General features: G+C 43.6%; 2 protein-coding genes across 3 annotated transcripts; both read right to left on the reverse strand.

Annotated features, from left to right (window-relative positions):
- Positions 1-6,124: 6,124 nt before the first annotated feature.
- CMC4 (C-X9-C motif containing 4) lies at positions 6,125-7,888 on the reverse strand. Its single transcript, XM_040974671.1, is given in 2 exon segments — positions 6,125-6,441; positions 7,831-7,888. Coding segments are annotated over 2 exon segments (213 nt in total). The 3' UTR covers positions 6,125-6,286.
- A 968-nt stretch (positions 7,889-8,856) lies between these two features.
- Positions 8,857-14,193, reverse strand: MTCP1 (mature T cell proliferation 1). Of its 2 annotated transcripts, XM_040974670.1 has the most exons (5): positions 13,747-14,193; positions 9,474-9,625; positions 9,186-9,356; positions 9,047-9,098; positions 8,857-8,962 (listed from the first exon to the last, which is right to left on the reverse strand). In XM_040974670.1, the coding sequence occupies exons 2-4, from the start codon at positions 9,576-9,578 to the stop codon at positions 9,051-9,053; spliced, it is 324 nt and encodes a 107-aa protein (XP_040830604.1). In that variant the 5' UTR covers positions 9,579-9,625; positions 13,747-14,193; the 3' UTR covers positions 8,857-8,962; positions 9,047-9,050. The 2 variants fall into 2 exon arrangements, with proteins under 2 accessions (XP_040830604.1, XP_040830603.1); XM_040974669.1 differs by lacking the exon at positions 13,747-14,193 and having other exon boundaries at positions 9,474-11,445.
- Between the last annotated feature and the right edge of the window lie 146 nt (positions 14,194-14,339).

A 14,339-nucleotide genomic window follows, 5' to 3' on the forward strand; every position in this document is an offset into this window, starting at 1 on the left:
GGACTAACAGGGCCTGTTTGGAGGAGACAACTTGTTTCCACCAGTCCCACAAGATGTAGGACCTCCTTTTCAGTTAGGGGTGGCAACTGGGTGGGGGAAGGTGGAGAAGGAAATGATAAGGAGTGACATTTTTACTTGACTGAAGGAAGGATTGAGCACTTAGTTCATTTGGTTCCAAGAAAGGACATTCAACCCATCAGGGATTTTTGCCTCCCCTGCCGGTGGGAGCCAGTTCTTACTCCTGCGATACCCAGCAGCCCCGGCTCGGTCATTTACACATTAGTATGATCTCTTCAAGAACTAGCCAGAAAATCTGTTTTTGTTATAGACCTGATTTTCCTAAAAATCATATAATGTGGCTTACATTTGTGATCCCTTTATTCATAGAGGGTCATAAATTTCTTATAAAAATATTTATATATTTATTTGACATGCAGAGAGGGTAGGGCAGAGAGAGAGAGAGAGATCTTGCACCCACTGGTTCACTCCCCACATGACCACAATGGCTGGGGTTGGACCATGCTGAAGCCAAGAGCCTGGAACTTCATCCTCATCTTCCACATGGTTATCAAGAACCCAAGTATTGGGGCCACCGCCTGTTGCCTCCTGGGATCTGCATTAAGATAGGAACTAGAGCAACTGGGACTTGAACCACGACTCTGATAGGGAATGCTAGCGTTGCAAGAGGCAGTTTAACTCATTACACCCCAATGCCATCCCTGGGATAATTGCTTTTAACAGTACTATTTGCTAAAGAAAACTGACACTTTTGTACTTTTAAAAATACATTGTCTATGAAGTCAGCTTGATTTGCTGAAAGTCAAGTTTTTCATATTTTAAAAAATGAAATTGTAAGTCTGGTGTTGAAGCATAGAAGTTGGACCCTGGTTTCAGTCCCAGATGCTCTAAACCATCTCTATATAACTTCTTTTCAAATAAATAAATGAATAAATAAATAAATGAAATAAATGAAATGACTACATAAAGGCATGATTACTGAAAACAGTGGTTCTTATTCTTGCTTGTTCATGGCAGTCACCCAACTCTTCATTGGAAATTGTGATTTCATATATCTTGGGTACTACTGGGGAAGCCCAAGGTTTCAAAAATTGTTGGATGCTTCCAGTAAGCAGTGAAGATCAGAAACCAATGAAATATGAAGTTGGTGCTAATAAAATTATTCTGCTGTAACAAGTGTCTTAACAGGAGTTTAAGGCCTTTTAAATTAAGTGACATACTACAAGAGGTCTTTTGGATACTGAACACAGTATAATATTAATTTATGAAATGTTTTAGGAATGCTTAGTATAATCAAGGAAGAAAGTTGCTGTACTGTGGCAGAATGGGTACCATCAGTGGATGCTAAAAATATTGGATGAAAAGTTGTAGGCTAATGAGAAACTCATCTGGCACCAAAATATCATCCAACAGACTCCCTATCACAACGGGAAAAGCAGTATTCCAGTCAAGAGGTCAGTCAGTAAACTCAAAGTTGATTTACATGCCTATGTGGGAGTGGAGTAAGATCATAGCTCTTCTTTTCCTGACATTGTCCACTGAAGCTTGAGATTAGTCACCAAATACACAAGGATCGCTCAATAAATGTTAAGCCTTCTCTGATAGCTCTTCTGTGTGTCATAATAACAGGTAAACAAGTTTTTTTTTTTAGATTTATTTATTTTCACCACAAAGTCAGATATACAGAGAGGAGGAGAGACAGAGAGGAAGATCCTCCGTCTGCTGATATACTCCCGAAGTGAGTGCAATGGCCAGTGCTGCACCAGGAACCAGGAACCTCCTCCAGGTCTCCCACATGGTGCAGGGTCCCAAGGCTTTGGGCCGTCCTCCACTGCTTTCCCAGGCCACAAGCAGGGAGCTGGATGGGAAGTGGTGCTGCCGGGATTAGAACTGGTGCCCATATGGGATCCCAGCATGTTCAAGGCGAGGACTTGAGCCGCTAGGCCACAGTGCCGGGCCCGGTAAACAAGATTTAAATCAGTCTTCCAGTAGATCAGTTGACCCAAACTAAATCAGGACTGCTTAAAGATAGGGACCATTGATTTGAAGCTTTCAAAACGAAATGGAGTGGCAAAACTTAGTGGAAATATTTTAAACAGTGTGAAACTAGAATTGTTGACTCAAAATACTTTTATAATAAAAAAGCAACTTACTTGGTCTTTTAAAATTTTTTTTATATCTTTGTGTCATCTTTATTTTTTTCAATTTTTTTTATTATAGTTTTGACAATCTTTACAGAATTAATTAGGGTAAAAAGTTCAAGATCTACAGGAAAATGGGTAAGACTATTAGTTCCATATTGTTTCCTTCATGTGTCTGACGTAAAGCGGGATATTGAGGGAGAAGCCCCACCCAGTCTCCCACCCACCCCAGGTCCCCAATGTGGGGCATGCTCCGAGGGTCTTGCTCAAGTGGTTTTGAGAGTTCAACAGTTATGAATTGCTGCCAGTCTCGCCACTCCAAGCACAATGAAGTCGTTGAAGAATCCACTGGTTGACATAGTCCATCATAGAGTCTCTGTTTGCCCAGTTTTCACTGCCAACAGATAGCTGAGGTGGTTGATTGACTTGTTCTGTCCTCTGTCTCTTCATGGTTAGGGTTCTGAGTCTGGCAGTTCGACTGGGGGGATCCCCAAAGAAACTTCATCTGAGGTGTTCCCAGGCCAGATTCTTGTATGTACTAGCAAGTACAGGGCCCAGCACAGTCCATCGCCCCATTCAGCTGGTGGTTGCACTTGCTGGGCCGGCTCTACTTCCATCCCTGTCTTCCACTGGAACCAATGGGTGTTGCAGTCCAGCCTGGTTCTGCCCAGCACACACTCAGCCCTCACATAAACCAGTGGGAGCTGCAGCCTAGTTGGGGCGACCCACAATAGCCCCCACCAGGCCTGCCCCCTGCCCTGGTTCCCATGCTTGCCAGTATTTGCGACAGACTAGTCTAGTCTGTCCACATCCCTTTCAGCTCTCATACATGTCAATGGGTATTAAAACCTTGTTCCATCAAACCAGCTCAACTGTCCAGCCCACACACATGCTGTTGGTTGCCTTTCTGTCTAGCCACCCCAGCCCCTGTCCTGGTTTTCGTGCCCTTCCGTGGGAGTGGGAACCCAAGAAGGAGGAGCCCACTATTTCCCTCCCAGGTCACTCCCAGTCCCAGATTATGCACTCTCCAGGTGGTTCTGGGATTTAACTTGGCAGACTTAGCCCCCAGTGCCAGCTTCTGCCAGCTGATGCTGTGACTAAGCCCAACCAACCCTCACATATGCTAATTTTGTTTGCACCAGTAGGAATAATCAGCACAGCCTGGCTTTTCCCTGATCTAGCCCACATGAGGCCCACACGTGTTGTAGCCCTGCCTAGTCTGGTCTGCCCCCATCCCAGCTCATGCTCTCCAGTGGGAGTAGCTGTCCAGCAAGGGAATCTCCACCCCTTATTCCCCTGCCGGCTCTGCCCCCTCCTTTCCTGGTTCTCACGCGTGCTGGTTGGGCACTGTGGTCACATCTGGTACAGGTCACCTCACCTTGGCATTCTGTGATGTGCACTGGTTTTTGTCATGATCATCCTTGGCTTGACCTACACTCTGTTTTGGTGCTCCGATTTGCCAGTGGATGACGTGAGCTGATTCAGCCTGGTCTGCCCCCGACCCATGCCAAATGTATGCCAGTGGGTAACTTCCCACGGCCTGTTTCCTATCATGCTTGTTGTGCTCACCTGCAGGAACTGTGTCCTGCCAGAGTTGTTGCCCAGGCTCCTCCATTAGAACCTCTCCCTATGCCTGATTTTGGGCATACCAGAGGGTCCATGAGCCAGCCCTACTCAGCTCACCTCCTGTCCTAGCAGGAACTGTGGCTTTTCCTGACTGGCCTTCAACCCAATCTGGTTCTTGCTGTTGGATGCTTCAGCCCAGCCATGGCTCATCCATATCCACATACAACTCACACATGGCTCAGTAGACACTGAAACCTAGCCTAGTCTGTCCCACATCTACTCTGGTCTTCCAGAGCACCAGAAGGTGTTGGAGTCTAACCCGGCTTAATGCATCCTGTCGCAACCCACACTTGTGCCAAGGGAGACTACAACTGTTTCCCGTTCAGAACGCAGCCCCCATTCCAGCCCATGCACCCCTTGGTGGGAACCCAGCTAGGGCATCCCCTTAGCTCCCCAACCGGGCCTGTTCCCAGCCATAGATCACTTGCATGCCAGTGGTGGCTCTGACTCAGCTTGGCACAGCCCCTCACCTGTCCCGACCCCTGCCGTAGACACTGTGGCTTAGCGTCCCTGGCTCACACAGACCAGTAGGTGTAAGAGCCTAACTCGGCATGACCTGTGCTCCATCCTGGTTTCTAATTTTACTTATGGGCTAAGGTTTTGCTCAGTCCTGCCCAGTACTCCCATTCCATTACCATTTCACACATTGGCCAGCCATTGGAGCTACTTTGCCCAGCTTGTCTGACCCCCAGGTCTAGACCACATGTTCAGCAGCTGGAGTTATGACTCACCAGGGGAGTTTCCCAAGTTCCTCCACTTGATCCCCTCCCAGACCCAGTTCTCATACATGCCATTGGGTTTTAGGCCAGTGTCCAGCGTAGTCTGGCCTTCCATTTAGCCTTATATGAGCTGGTCATGAACGTTGCAGCCCAGCCCACTCCACACCCTATTTAGGATGCACACTCAGGTGCTGCTGCCTTGACCAGTCCAGACTGTTGTGGGTTCCTTAACCTGTGAGTGATGGCAGGCTCCTTGGTCCCATCTAGCTTAGTCCATCACCACCGTATCTCTTGAACTAACCTGTGGGGCTAGAATTTCCACAGGGTTTTGCCCATACATCCCCCACGGAATCTTCCCCTGGATATGGTTCTCTAGCGTGCTAGTTAATGTCATGTCCCTGCCTAATGTGACCTGTCTCCTGACCCACCATCATGTGAGCTAATAGGGTATGCTCCAATGATGGTGGTGGGTGGGTAGGCCCTGTGCCTGCCCCCACTTGGTGTACTCATCCCGAAGGGAGCAGCCCCTGGAGCCCAGGCAGGCCTGGGGACAGCTCACCACGTGCACGCAGTGGCTGGAGTCAGGGATCTGAGCATGAAGACACCCTGGCCTGAGACCCACCAGCAGCCTAACTTATTTGATCTTGTGACATCAATATCAATTGGTAATTTGAAATGTTAATTTAGCTTTACATATAGAATACACATTGTACTTGCAAAACGTTTTGATGAATCATTTTACTATTAACACAGGAGTTCATTTTAAGTGAGTGCATGTGGGAATTTAGCACTATTGCCCTAAATTTTGTGGACCAAATGCCTGTCCCTATGGCAGCATTTCTTCAATTTTTTCTGGAATACGTGCACTTGAAGAGAAGCCATCTGCAACACAGATCTATTTTGGCAAGGACTGCATGTGGCAGTCCTTTCAGAAGATTCATAATTCACATTAGTGTATGAAAAACTCCGAAGTCAGGGAAGGAACCTAGCATACATAGCCTTTATATCTGACCACAGCCATGACCACAAACAGTGAGGAGTGCTGTTTAAACAGTAACAGTTGGCCTCAAATAAATAACAAATTCAAACATCAACAAGGATTTTGCAGAACTTTTCTCACTATTATACAGTCATGTATTTAGCTTTGAGGTCTGGACCCCTATCTGAGGAGAGCTGGAAGTGACATGTGCCAACTGGCTCCCTTGGCAGCTCTGTTAATTCCATCTGGATGAGCAGAGATGAGCCATCTAGGGATTTAGACTCTGACTCACAATGAAGAAAATTTCTTCAGTTCATTTATGATGAATTTGGGATCATTAGACATTACAAGAACCACTGACTGAGAAAATATTAAGGACCTTGCACTAGCGACACTGGTAGAGAGGTACAAGCAGAAGGCAGGTTCTTAACTTGTATCTAGCATGAAATTGATAAGCAATGTCACGCTTTGAGATGCTGGAAGGCTGAGTCCTTTCACGTAAGCCTCATGTCAGTTAAATTTTATGACTGATACTAGTAGACTGAACTCAAATGCCAAAGAGAATTCATGAATAAGTATGTCTAGTCATCTTAGAATATATTTAATACCAAAATAAAGTTTTCACGTAAACAGGGTTATCTTAGCAGCTTAGTTTTATTATACCATACATAGCTGTGTTTTAATACATTTATCTCTGCTCTCCTAGAGTTGACTTTTTCATTTGCTATTTGTTGCTACCTGGCCTCAGGAAAGTAGGATAAATAAAACTTGCTCCCTGGAAACATGAAGCAGTGTTGAACTTCTCAGTAGAACTTTGATGTAGATTTCCATGTGAGGTTTTCTTCCTCTTCTTAAATCCCGAACAGACCACACACAGCTCTTTCCTTGGGATATCGAGCACAACACTTACGCAGTTCTCAAATGACAGCCTGACACTTTGATTCCATGTCGTTGTTGGCTGAAAAACAGACAGGCAGACATGGTCACAATCTTACTGATCAGTGCAGATCAAATCCAGAATCCAGCCTAAGGGTAATATTCAACTTTTTTCTTTTTTAACCAGGAATTAACTGTTTGGATTTTTAAAGGTTGTAAATACAGAGAACACAAAAAAGATGTTATGACCTCCAGTACTGGCCACAGTGCCTGTTTGGCCTGTTACAGAAAACATTTTTAGATTCCAGGCTAATTGAGAAGTTGAGCTAAAGGTTCTAGGTCAGCTCTAGTTTGTCTGAGTGCTCCAGTAACAAAACAAAGTACATGGGAATTACAGCAAAGACAATTCTGACTAGGAGTGTAGCAAGGTGGCCGAGTTCAGGTTTTTGGTCAGACTAAGCAGAGTTTAAATTCCCACTGTAGTTAGTTATATGATCCCAGAAGAGTTACACAACTTTTTCTATGCTCCCATCTACAAAATAGGTGTTATAGTAAATGTTTTAATGTGTGCAAGGCCCTTATAATGCTGCTTATCATCTTTCTAGCTCTCAACTTGCCTTGTACCAAGGGGCGTAACCATCCCTTCATCATTTGATTCTTTTCCCTTAGCCATAGAAATTTGGAAGCAGAAAAAAAAAAATCATCACTTTTTTAAAGTTACAGGAAGGGAAGAAAGGTATGATTTTTTTTAGATTATAGAAGATTTTATAAAATTGCTCGACTCTCACAAGAAATGAAAGTTAAAAGTCAAAGGAAACAACAAACAAATAAACAAAGGAAACAAGCAATGGTTTTCTTTTGGTACTGAGTCTTTGATGACTTTTTTCCCAGTTAACATGTGAATGGAAAATGTTCATGATCAATTCATTTCCATGGGTTATTTTCATAATGGAAAAATCCAGTTTTTCTACTTGCTCTCTGGCAATGATCGTTTGCTGATTGAAACAAACAAACAAACAAAAAACCCTCTTTAAGACTTGGCCAAACTTACCACTTGGTTTAAAGCCAAGTAGACAAATCACATCAAACATACTTTAGTTGAAAGGGTTAGTTGTTGACTTTGGCAGCCTGAATTCCAATACTATTTTCAAAGTCCCTCCCTCCTAACAGATGGCACACCTCATTCTGACTTCAGTTTCTGTGTGCAAGTTTTTAAAGCTTTCTGGGTAGCTTGTCAAAATATTAAAAAAATAAATAAATATAAATAAATAAATAAAGCTTTCTGGGTAGTTCTAATGTACAACCAGGATTGAGAACCCCTAGCTTCGATAACATCATGTTTTATTTCTACACCTTTAATAATACAATGTGGAAAATCTTTAGGATATGTTAATTATGTAAATGTTAAAATCTGAGAAAAGTTAATAAAGGCCAATAAAAGCAACCGGCCTCTTCATAGGTCACATACTACCTTGTAAACATTTCTTTATCTCACAGGCTGGTTTCTGGCACGGATCCTTTTGCGGCATATCCAGAAAACTAAAACAAGAAAAATGATTTTTATTTTGCTTTTTTCCATCAAGATTTTAAAAGCCCCTCTCCATGGAATTTTCTTCTTAGACCAGCTGAATGCCCTTACAATTGCTGGAAAATAAGTACACTAAGAAATACTCTTTCCCTTCATAGGATGAATCAACTGTATTTTTATAATATTCATTTCATTAGATTTGGAAGATAGAGCATTACATGGAAAAAGAACTTGAGGTCAGTGGACTTGTCGTGAATATTATAAAATCAATGTCAGGCTAGAATAGCCAAGTGCTTCCCTGGGAATTAGCAAGATTTGCTGCTACTGCTTCCTGAACAGGTGGCAGTTAAACTGCTAAAAATGTTTTAAGTTTTATAGAAATCAGCTTCTTTTAAAATATCTATAGCAAGAGAATAAATTTATGTGCCCACTATTTTGATCAGTAGCTTCTAATAATTTGAAGGCATAATTTCACAAAGAAAAAAGGCCTAGCAGCCTTTGCAGTTAATTTCACCAATGCAAATAATCATTTTTTTCCCCAGAGCATCCTAAGTTCTCAGTAGATCCAAATTAGGTCAGTACTGGGATGGGAAACACTGGGGGAAACTTAGGATATTTACAGGATGGGAGAAGGAAAGGCAGGTGAATTGTTGCAGGGCAAATATGCGACAAATAGATGATGATGCTGCTAGGAGCTGCTCTCTTCTCTCTAAATCAGACCAAGTCCTTGATGATCAGGGCATGTGTTCTGTAGCAGGTGCTGAGTTTTGTGGGACTCATCAGATCCCAGTTCCAGCCGATGATGTCCATTAGAGGCTCTATGGCAATCTCCAAAGGAGTCAATTTCACGTTAAGTATCCTGACTAAGCGCTGTTGTTGACCCACTTTCTGCCTGCATAACCCTCACTGTAGTTTCACTTGCAGTAGTCTTCATGACCCTTCCTATACTTCTGTGTTTGGTGAGCAGTCTTTCAACCCACTCCCTCCCACCAGGCTCAGGCACTGCAGTGGTAGATGAAGTGATTGCCATATACTGAACAGAACAAAGGAGCATATCTTCCTAGAATTCCAGCACCTGGAAAAAAAAAAATCGTTAAAATCACTACAACTGAATAGAGTGAAAACAACAAGGGAAATGGGAAGAGGCAGGAATACATACCACGTTAATCATCAGGCAAAAGCTTAAGCAACAGCTCCCGTACTCCCCTGACCTGTGAGAAAAAGACAAGTTTAACAGAGTACTCACTCTCCTAAAAGAGCCCCAATATAAATGCAGAATGGTTGAGCAACATGTGTACCATCAAATGATGCTGTATCTGCCATAAGCGAGAGTTGTTGTCCATGTAGCGCTCCTCTGGGTAGAGTTGCCACATGAGAGGCAGCTGCGAGGTAAGAAGGTGACTTGGTCTAGCTGCGTCACCTAAGGGAACCTGAATTTGCTGGACTCGTGCCCTTAGGAAACTCGTCTCCTAATGAAAAGGAATGATTGAAAATAAAACAAGACTTCAGAATATTGAGACTTGATAAAAAAAAAAAAAACAAGTTGCATGAAACCAAAAGAAAATAAACAAAATGTAAACAGTTACCTCTTCCACGACGGCCACCCACGTGCGCTGGTATTCGTCGCGGTAGATACCCTCTTGGTGAACCCAGAGGTGATCGGGTGGAGCCCCCACATCCTCTCCTGCCATTCTGGGCTTTGGGTTCCAATTCTAGCCCTGCTTTTCTCCACCTAAGCCTGCAGCACCCGCGCACAGGACACAGGTGTGACTTTTTGGGGTTTGAATGCACTCAGCAATGAATAAGGTGACCTGGGACTAGCAGCTGCCACCCAGAATCAAACTTCACATATGTCTGAATCGCCTAAATACAAGTAAGGGCATATGAAACTTTTTGCAAGACAACTGCAGTGACACTGAGGCAAAGTTCTTAATGCTAATTTTTTTTACAGCAAAACATTCAAGAATTCGGATAAGTAATGAGTTCTGTGGGAACGTGGAACTGGCACTGTAGGAGGCTGGGCAAGACTTCACAAAGCAGCGTCTAGCAAAATGCAGTTAGCAGCACGATGTGCATCACAGCATGCCTAAAGACATGGCTTCTGGCAGGAAGATAGGTAAGCAAAAGCCACTTCCAGTGACCTTTCAGAAGGCATTCTAAATTGAAATAAAAATTTCGTTTTAAGGACAAAGAACCTACTGATTAGTTTAAGAGACAGGTTACTTCTAATAGCTGGCCATTTCCAGAAGAGAATTTTCATATCAGCAAAAATATTTACGGTAGTTTCATGGAACATCTAAGCTGTGAAACTGTAGGGACCATGGTGATTTGGAGATGAGTGAGAGCAAATGACAGCTGCTTATCTATGTCCTTGTTTCATTTTAATAATGCTATAGGATGTTGCAGAAGCCCTTTTCTCCACAGAGGTATAGATTTAGTTTTGGTTCTCCAAAGCAGAAGGCCAGAAAAACCTGTCTGGATTCAATGGCACAGTTTCATTGTCTTTCTACCTTTTGTAGCATGAGGCAGACCAGGAAACGTTATGGTATTGACCTAAACCAGATACTCTTTCAAGGACAACAATTTCTGTCTTCTCTCTCTGCCTTTCATTGAAAACCATTTATCTTCTCTCAAAGGAAAGTATGATGTACACTGACAGACCCAAATGATCTGCTGTTTGCGACTCATCTCAGATCACACTTGTTTTACCCACTTGTACCCTTAGTTCTCATGTACATGTGTTCTCACATTTCAAATTCATCTAAGGTGGCACCAATTCCCATACCACCTCTTCTGATCCTACAGACTCAAAACTTATGAGTTATTTTGGGTTTCTTCCTTTTCTTCCATGTGCATATCCTCTCTCACTAATTCCAACAAGCACCATCACTACCATTTGTATCTGGACTATATTTCCCGATAAATGCCAGGCGAATATTCTCATTTCATTCAATGCCCATAATGCCTCCCAAGGCCCCCATGCCTATCTTAATATTATGGCATAGCCCATGGCCTGCCTCTTCTGTGAAAGCTTCCTAAAGTTCTTGCTATTGTAGGTAGTACTTATTTAAAGTGCAGATTTATATGCTAATTATAAATCAGCTTGCATATTTTAATCTTCTCATTTCATAAGTCCTGTCTCCTGCCAAATACAGTATGGTATGCTGCTTGCTGCTCAACAGCAATGATACACTTCTAGATCTTACTGCTCAATATTTCCACAAGCAGATAAATACATGTGCAGTGGGAGGAGAGGGCCAGAGTGGCAATTATGATCAACCATGGCTAGAGATTAAATTGTCCAGGCATAAGTTTGTTGCTACTCTACTATGTATCTTTTCTCAAGCTCATTTTTTCCCATTTAGCAGATACAATAATTCTGTCTCTCTTCCTCTCCATAGCTTAGGAAAGCAGATACAAAGAAAAACCCAGTAATGTCAAAATAAAATACATTAAAGCCTAAATTTTGGACATGGAAGATTAAGTGTGCCCAATTAATTTTTTTTTAAGTAGAAAGGGAATGTAGCAGCACTGTGGTATAACAGGTTAAGCCAGTGTAGCAGGTAAAGCTGCTGCATGCAATGCCAGCATCCCATAAGCACGACAGTTCACGTACCGTACTGGCAGCCCCACTTCCCATCCAGCTCCCTGCCTGTGGCCTGGGAAAGCAGTGGAGGACGGCCCAAAGCCTTGGGACCCTGTGCCCTCAGGGGAAAGGCCCTGAGCTCCTGGCTTTGAATCAGCTCAGCTCTGAACATTCGTGATCATTTGGGGAATTAATCAGTGGATTGAAAAATATCTCTCTCTCTCTCTCTCTCTCTCTCTCTCTCTCTCGGCCTCTCCTAGCTATAATTCTGTTTTTCAAATAAAATAAATCTTAGAGAAATTTATGATATTTAGCATTTCCTAAATTTACTTGGTTACAGAACATGGTTTGTTGTTGTTTTTGCTTTTGCACGTAATTGCTGTTTACAAATTCAGGACTCCTTGAAGTAAGATGAATTTAAAAACCTCAGGATAAACTCCAATCCAAAATACAACCCAATACATGGACTATAAACTTGTGCGACTGATGAAATATTACCAGCTGCAAGTATGACTGGCTTCCAAAAAAATGTTTAGATGAAGCATTTTCATGCAGTTAGTTAAAGATCCTGTTCTCATGGGAGTCACTCTGATGCCATGGTCAGAGAGCACACTGGCCTAGACAGACAACTCTTAGCTTGCAATTTTGCAATTTGGGCTATAAATGGATGATAACACAGAAGTGCTTCTTTGGGTAGTAATTTACAAAAATGATTTTTACTTTAGACAAGGAATTATCTTGTTTTAAAAACAAACTATGGATTGCTTTGATTTTCAGGTGTTTGGATGGGTTTTAGAATCTAATTAGTTGAACACAATTATTTTAGTTGAAAGGCAATTAATAATCTGATCTCATTACAATGAGTGAAATCACCCAGAACACTGGCTCTGGAATGTCCCTGGCCCATGGATCAATCCTGAGCCTGCCACTTCCTGTCTCTGTAACCTGGGACAAGTCACTTCCTCTCCATCTTAGTTTCCTAATGTATAAAATGAAATTTAAGGGTATGTCAGTCAGAATAGCACTTATATAAGATACATTTTTACATCTATTGACTCATTTGATTTTTATAAGCTTCACGGAGCATTATGATGTGGGCAGTTGCAAAGCTTGACTCCATTTTTGGCGATCATGTACACAAGATAGGTAAGTACATAGTAGAATGTCTGCCACGTTATGAGCTTCCTTTAAATGCTCCTAACCTTCCTGGGGTGACCATTTGGTGTAACAGTTAAGTCACCACTCGGGACTCCTGCATCCTATATCAGATTCCTGTTCATGTGCACCCAGCTCTGACTGCTGCGGGCATTTGTGGCATGAAGCAGCAGATGGAAGAGTTCTGTCTGTCCTTCTCTTTCTCACTTTCAAATAAAGAAAACAGTACAATAAACTTCAACGTTTTCAGTCATAAAAGGCATCCAACTGCTGCATAATATAATTATAATATAATTAGAACATAATTCTGCGATGCCTAAACCCAGGGACAAACAAAGCTGAAGACATCCCATGGGCAAATACTATCAGCAAACTAACCATTCTTGTCCGCTCAGGGCAGAGCCACCAGGCAGACACAGCAACTGGAAATAATAGATGACTTGGGAACAAAATGTAGGCACATTTTGATGAGTGCAATGTGTTTTGCACATTTGAAAGATTTCCAGCTTTCATCATTAGCAAAGTTGCTCATCAAAATATGTAGCATATCATCATGAAGCGTTAGGTACCAAAGGCAGTGCTTGGCACATCTATTACAGATCACTTCTGCATCGGAGCAGCACTTGGGAGTAGCTGCACTGGCAATGACTTGGGAGAAAAGAGCAAAATATCAGCTCTTCTTAGGCAGCACCTTGGGAACGGCTTTGAAACCAGGTAGAATACAAACAGAAATCAACAAACATCCGCGTGAATAGGCTGAGGCGGCGACATATAGTCATAATTTCCTTTGCTCTAGAATCGCTGCAAAAATCCACACACAATATCAAAAAGTTGTGAGCGGGAAGATCTGAAGTTTTGTCCCTCAGCAACTTTGCCATAGTTGCCACACAATTCTTTTTTATATATAACTTCACCATGTCGTCAAGATAAGGAATACTGAGAAGAGTTGCATCCTGGATGCCAAATGTGGTCTATACAAACCGAGCACCACCGAGGCCTCCCGATTCCCCGTTCCCTGTATCACACAGGTGGCTACAGGCCTTTGTTCAAAGTAGTAGCCACCAAGCTGATACTGCTTCAGACACAGTGTAGCACTGTTTCTGCGGAAGGTTACTCACATGAATATAATGTTTCTTGGGCTATTTACTCCGCTTCAACAACCGCTAGGCTAAAATTTCCAGGTTCCCCAGCCCGGGCCAACTAACTCAAGCCGCGGCAGCGACAAGAGCCAGTGGCCAGTCGGGGGGCATCCCGGGCCGAGGTCACTCGAACCGAAGTTACAAGCCGGATCGCCTGCGACCGGAAGTGGTCCAGGGAGAGTTGTACAAGGTTCAAAGGCTGCGACTTGTAAATAAAATAAAACAAAATCGTAACTATTTAGGACCGACTTGCAAAAAACAGTCTCCCTGGCTCCAGAGGCTGGCGTCCGTGGCCACGTCGCCTCAAAGGGCCCCCGAGGCGTGTAGGCCGCGCAGCGCTCCCCTCAGCCGACGGGGAAAATGGGCGCCGGCGCGGTGGAGGCGTCCACCCAGGCCACCGGGAGCCGCTCCACGGACCCGCACGGCCGCCTGTGGCCCGAGAGCGCCCCCTCCCTGCCACCCCTGCCGCTCGGCCGCGTCGCGTCGACCCCGGCCGGCCACCGCCCTCCAGCCCAACCGGCACGCCTGCCCCAACCGCCGCTTCCCAGGTGCTGCTGGGGGGGCCCGCCCCC

This window comes from Ochotona curzoniae, unplaced genomic scaffold (genome assembly GCF_017591425.1).
Source record: "Ochotona curzoniae isolate NIBS_2020 unplaced genomic scaffold, NIBS_Ocur_1.0 contig_2469, whole genome shotgun sequence".
Lineage (NCBI taxonomy): Eukaryota > Metazoa > Chordata > Mammalia > Lagomorpha > Ochotonidae > Ochotona > Ochotona curzoniae.

What these genes read in the sequence shown, in the direction of transcription:
- MTCP1 (XM_040974670.1), bottom strand. Translation starts at nt 9,578, where the DNA reads ATGGCAGGAGAGGATGTGGGGGCTCCACCCGATCACCTCTGGGTTCAC. An exon ending in GGGTGGCCGTCGTGGAAGAG is followed by an intron (nt 9,357 to 9,473) that starts GTAACTGTTTAC and finishes CCTTTTCATTAG; the next exon opens with GAGACGAGTTTCCTAAGGGC. An exon ending in AGATACAGCATCATTTGATG is followed by an intron (nt 9,099 to 9,185) that starts GTACACATGTTG and finishes TTTTTCTCACAG; the next exon opens with GTCAGGGGAGTACGGGAGCT.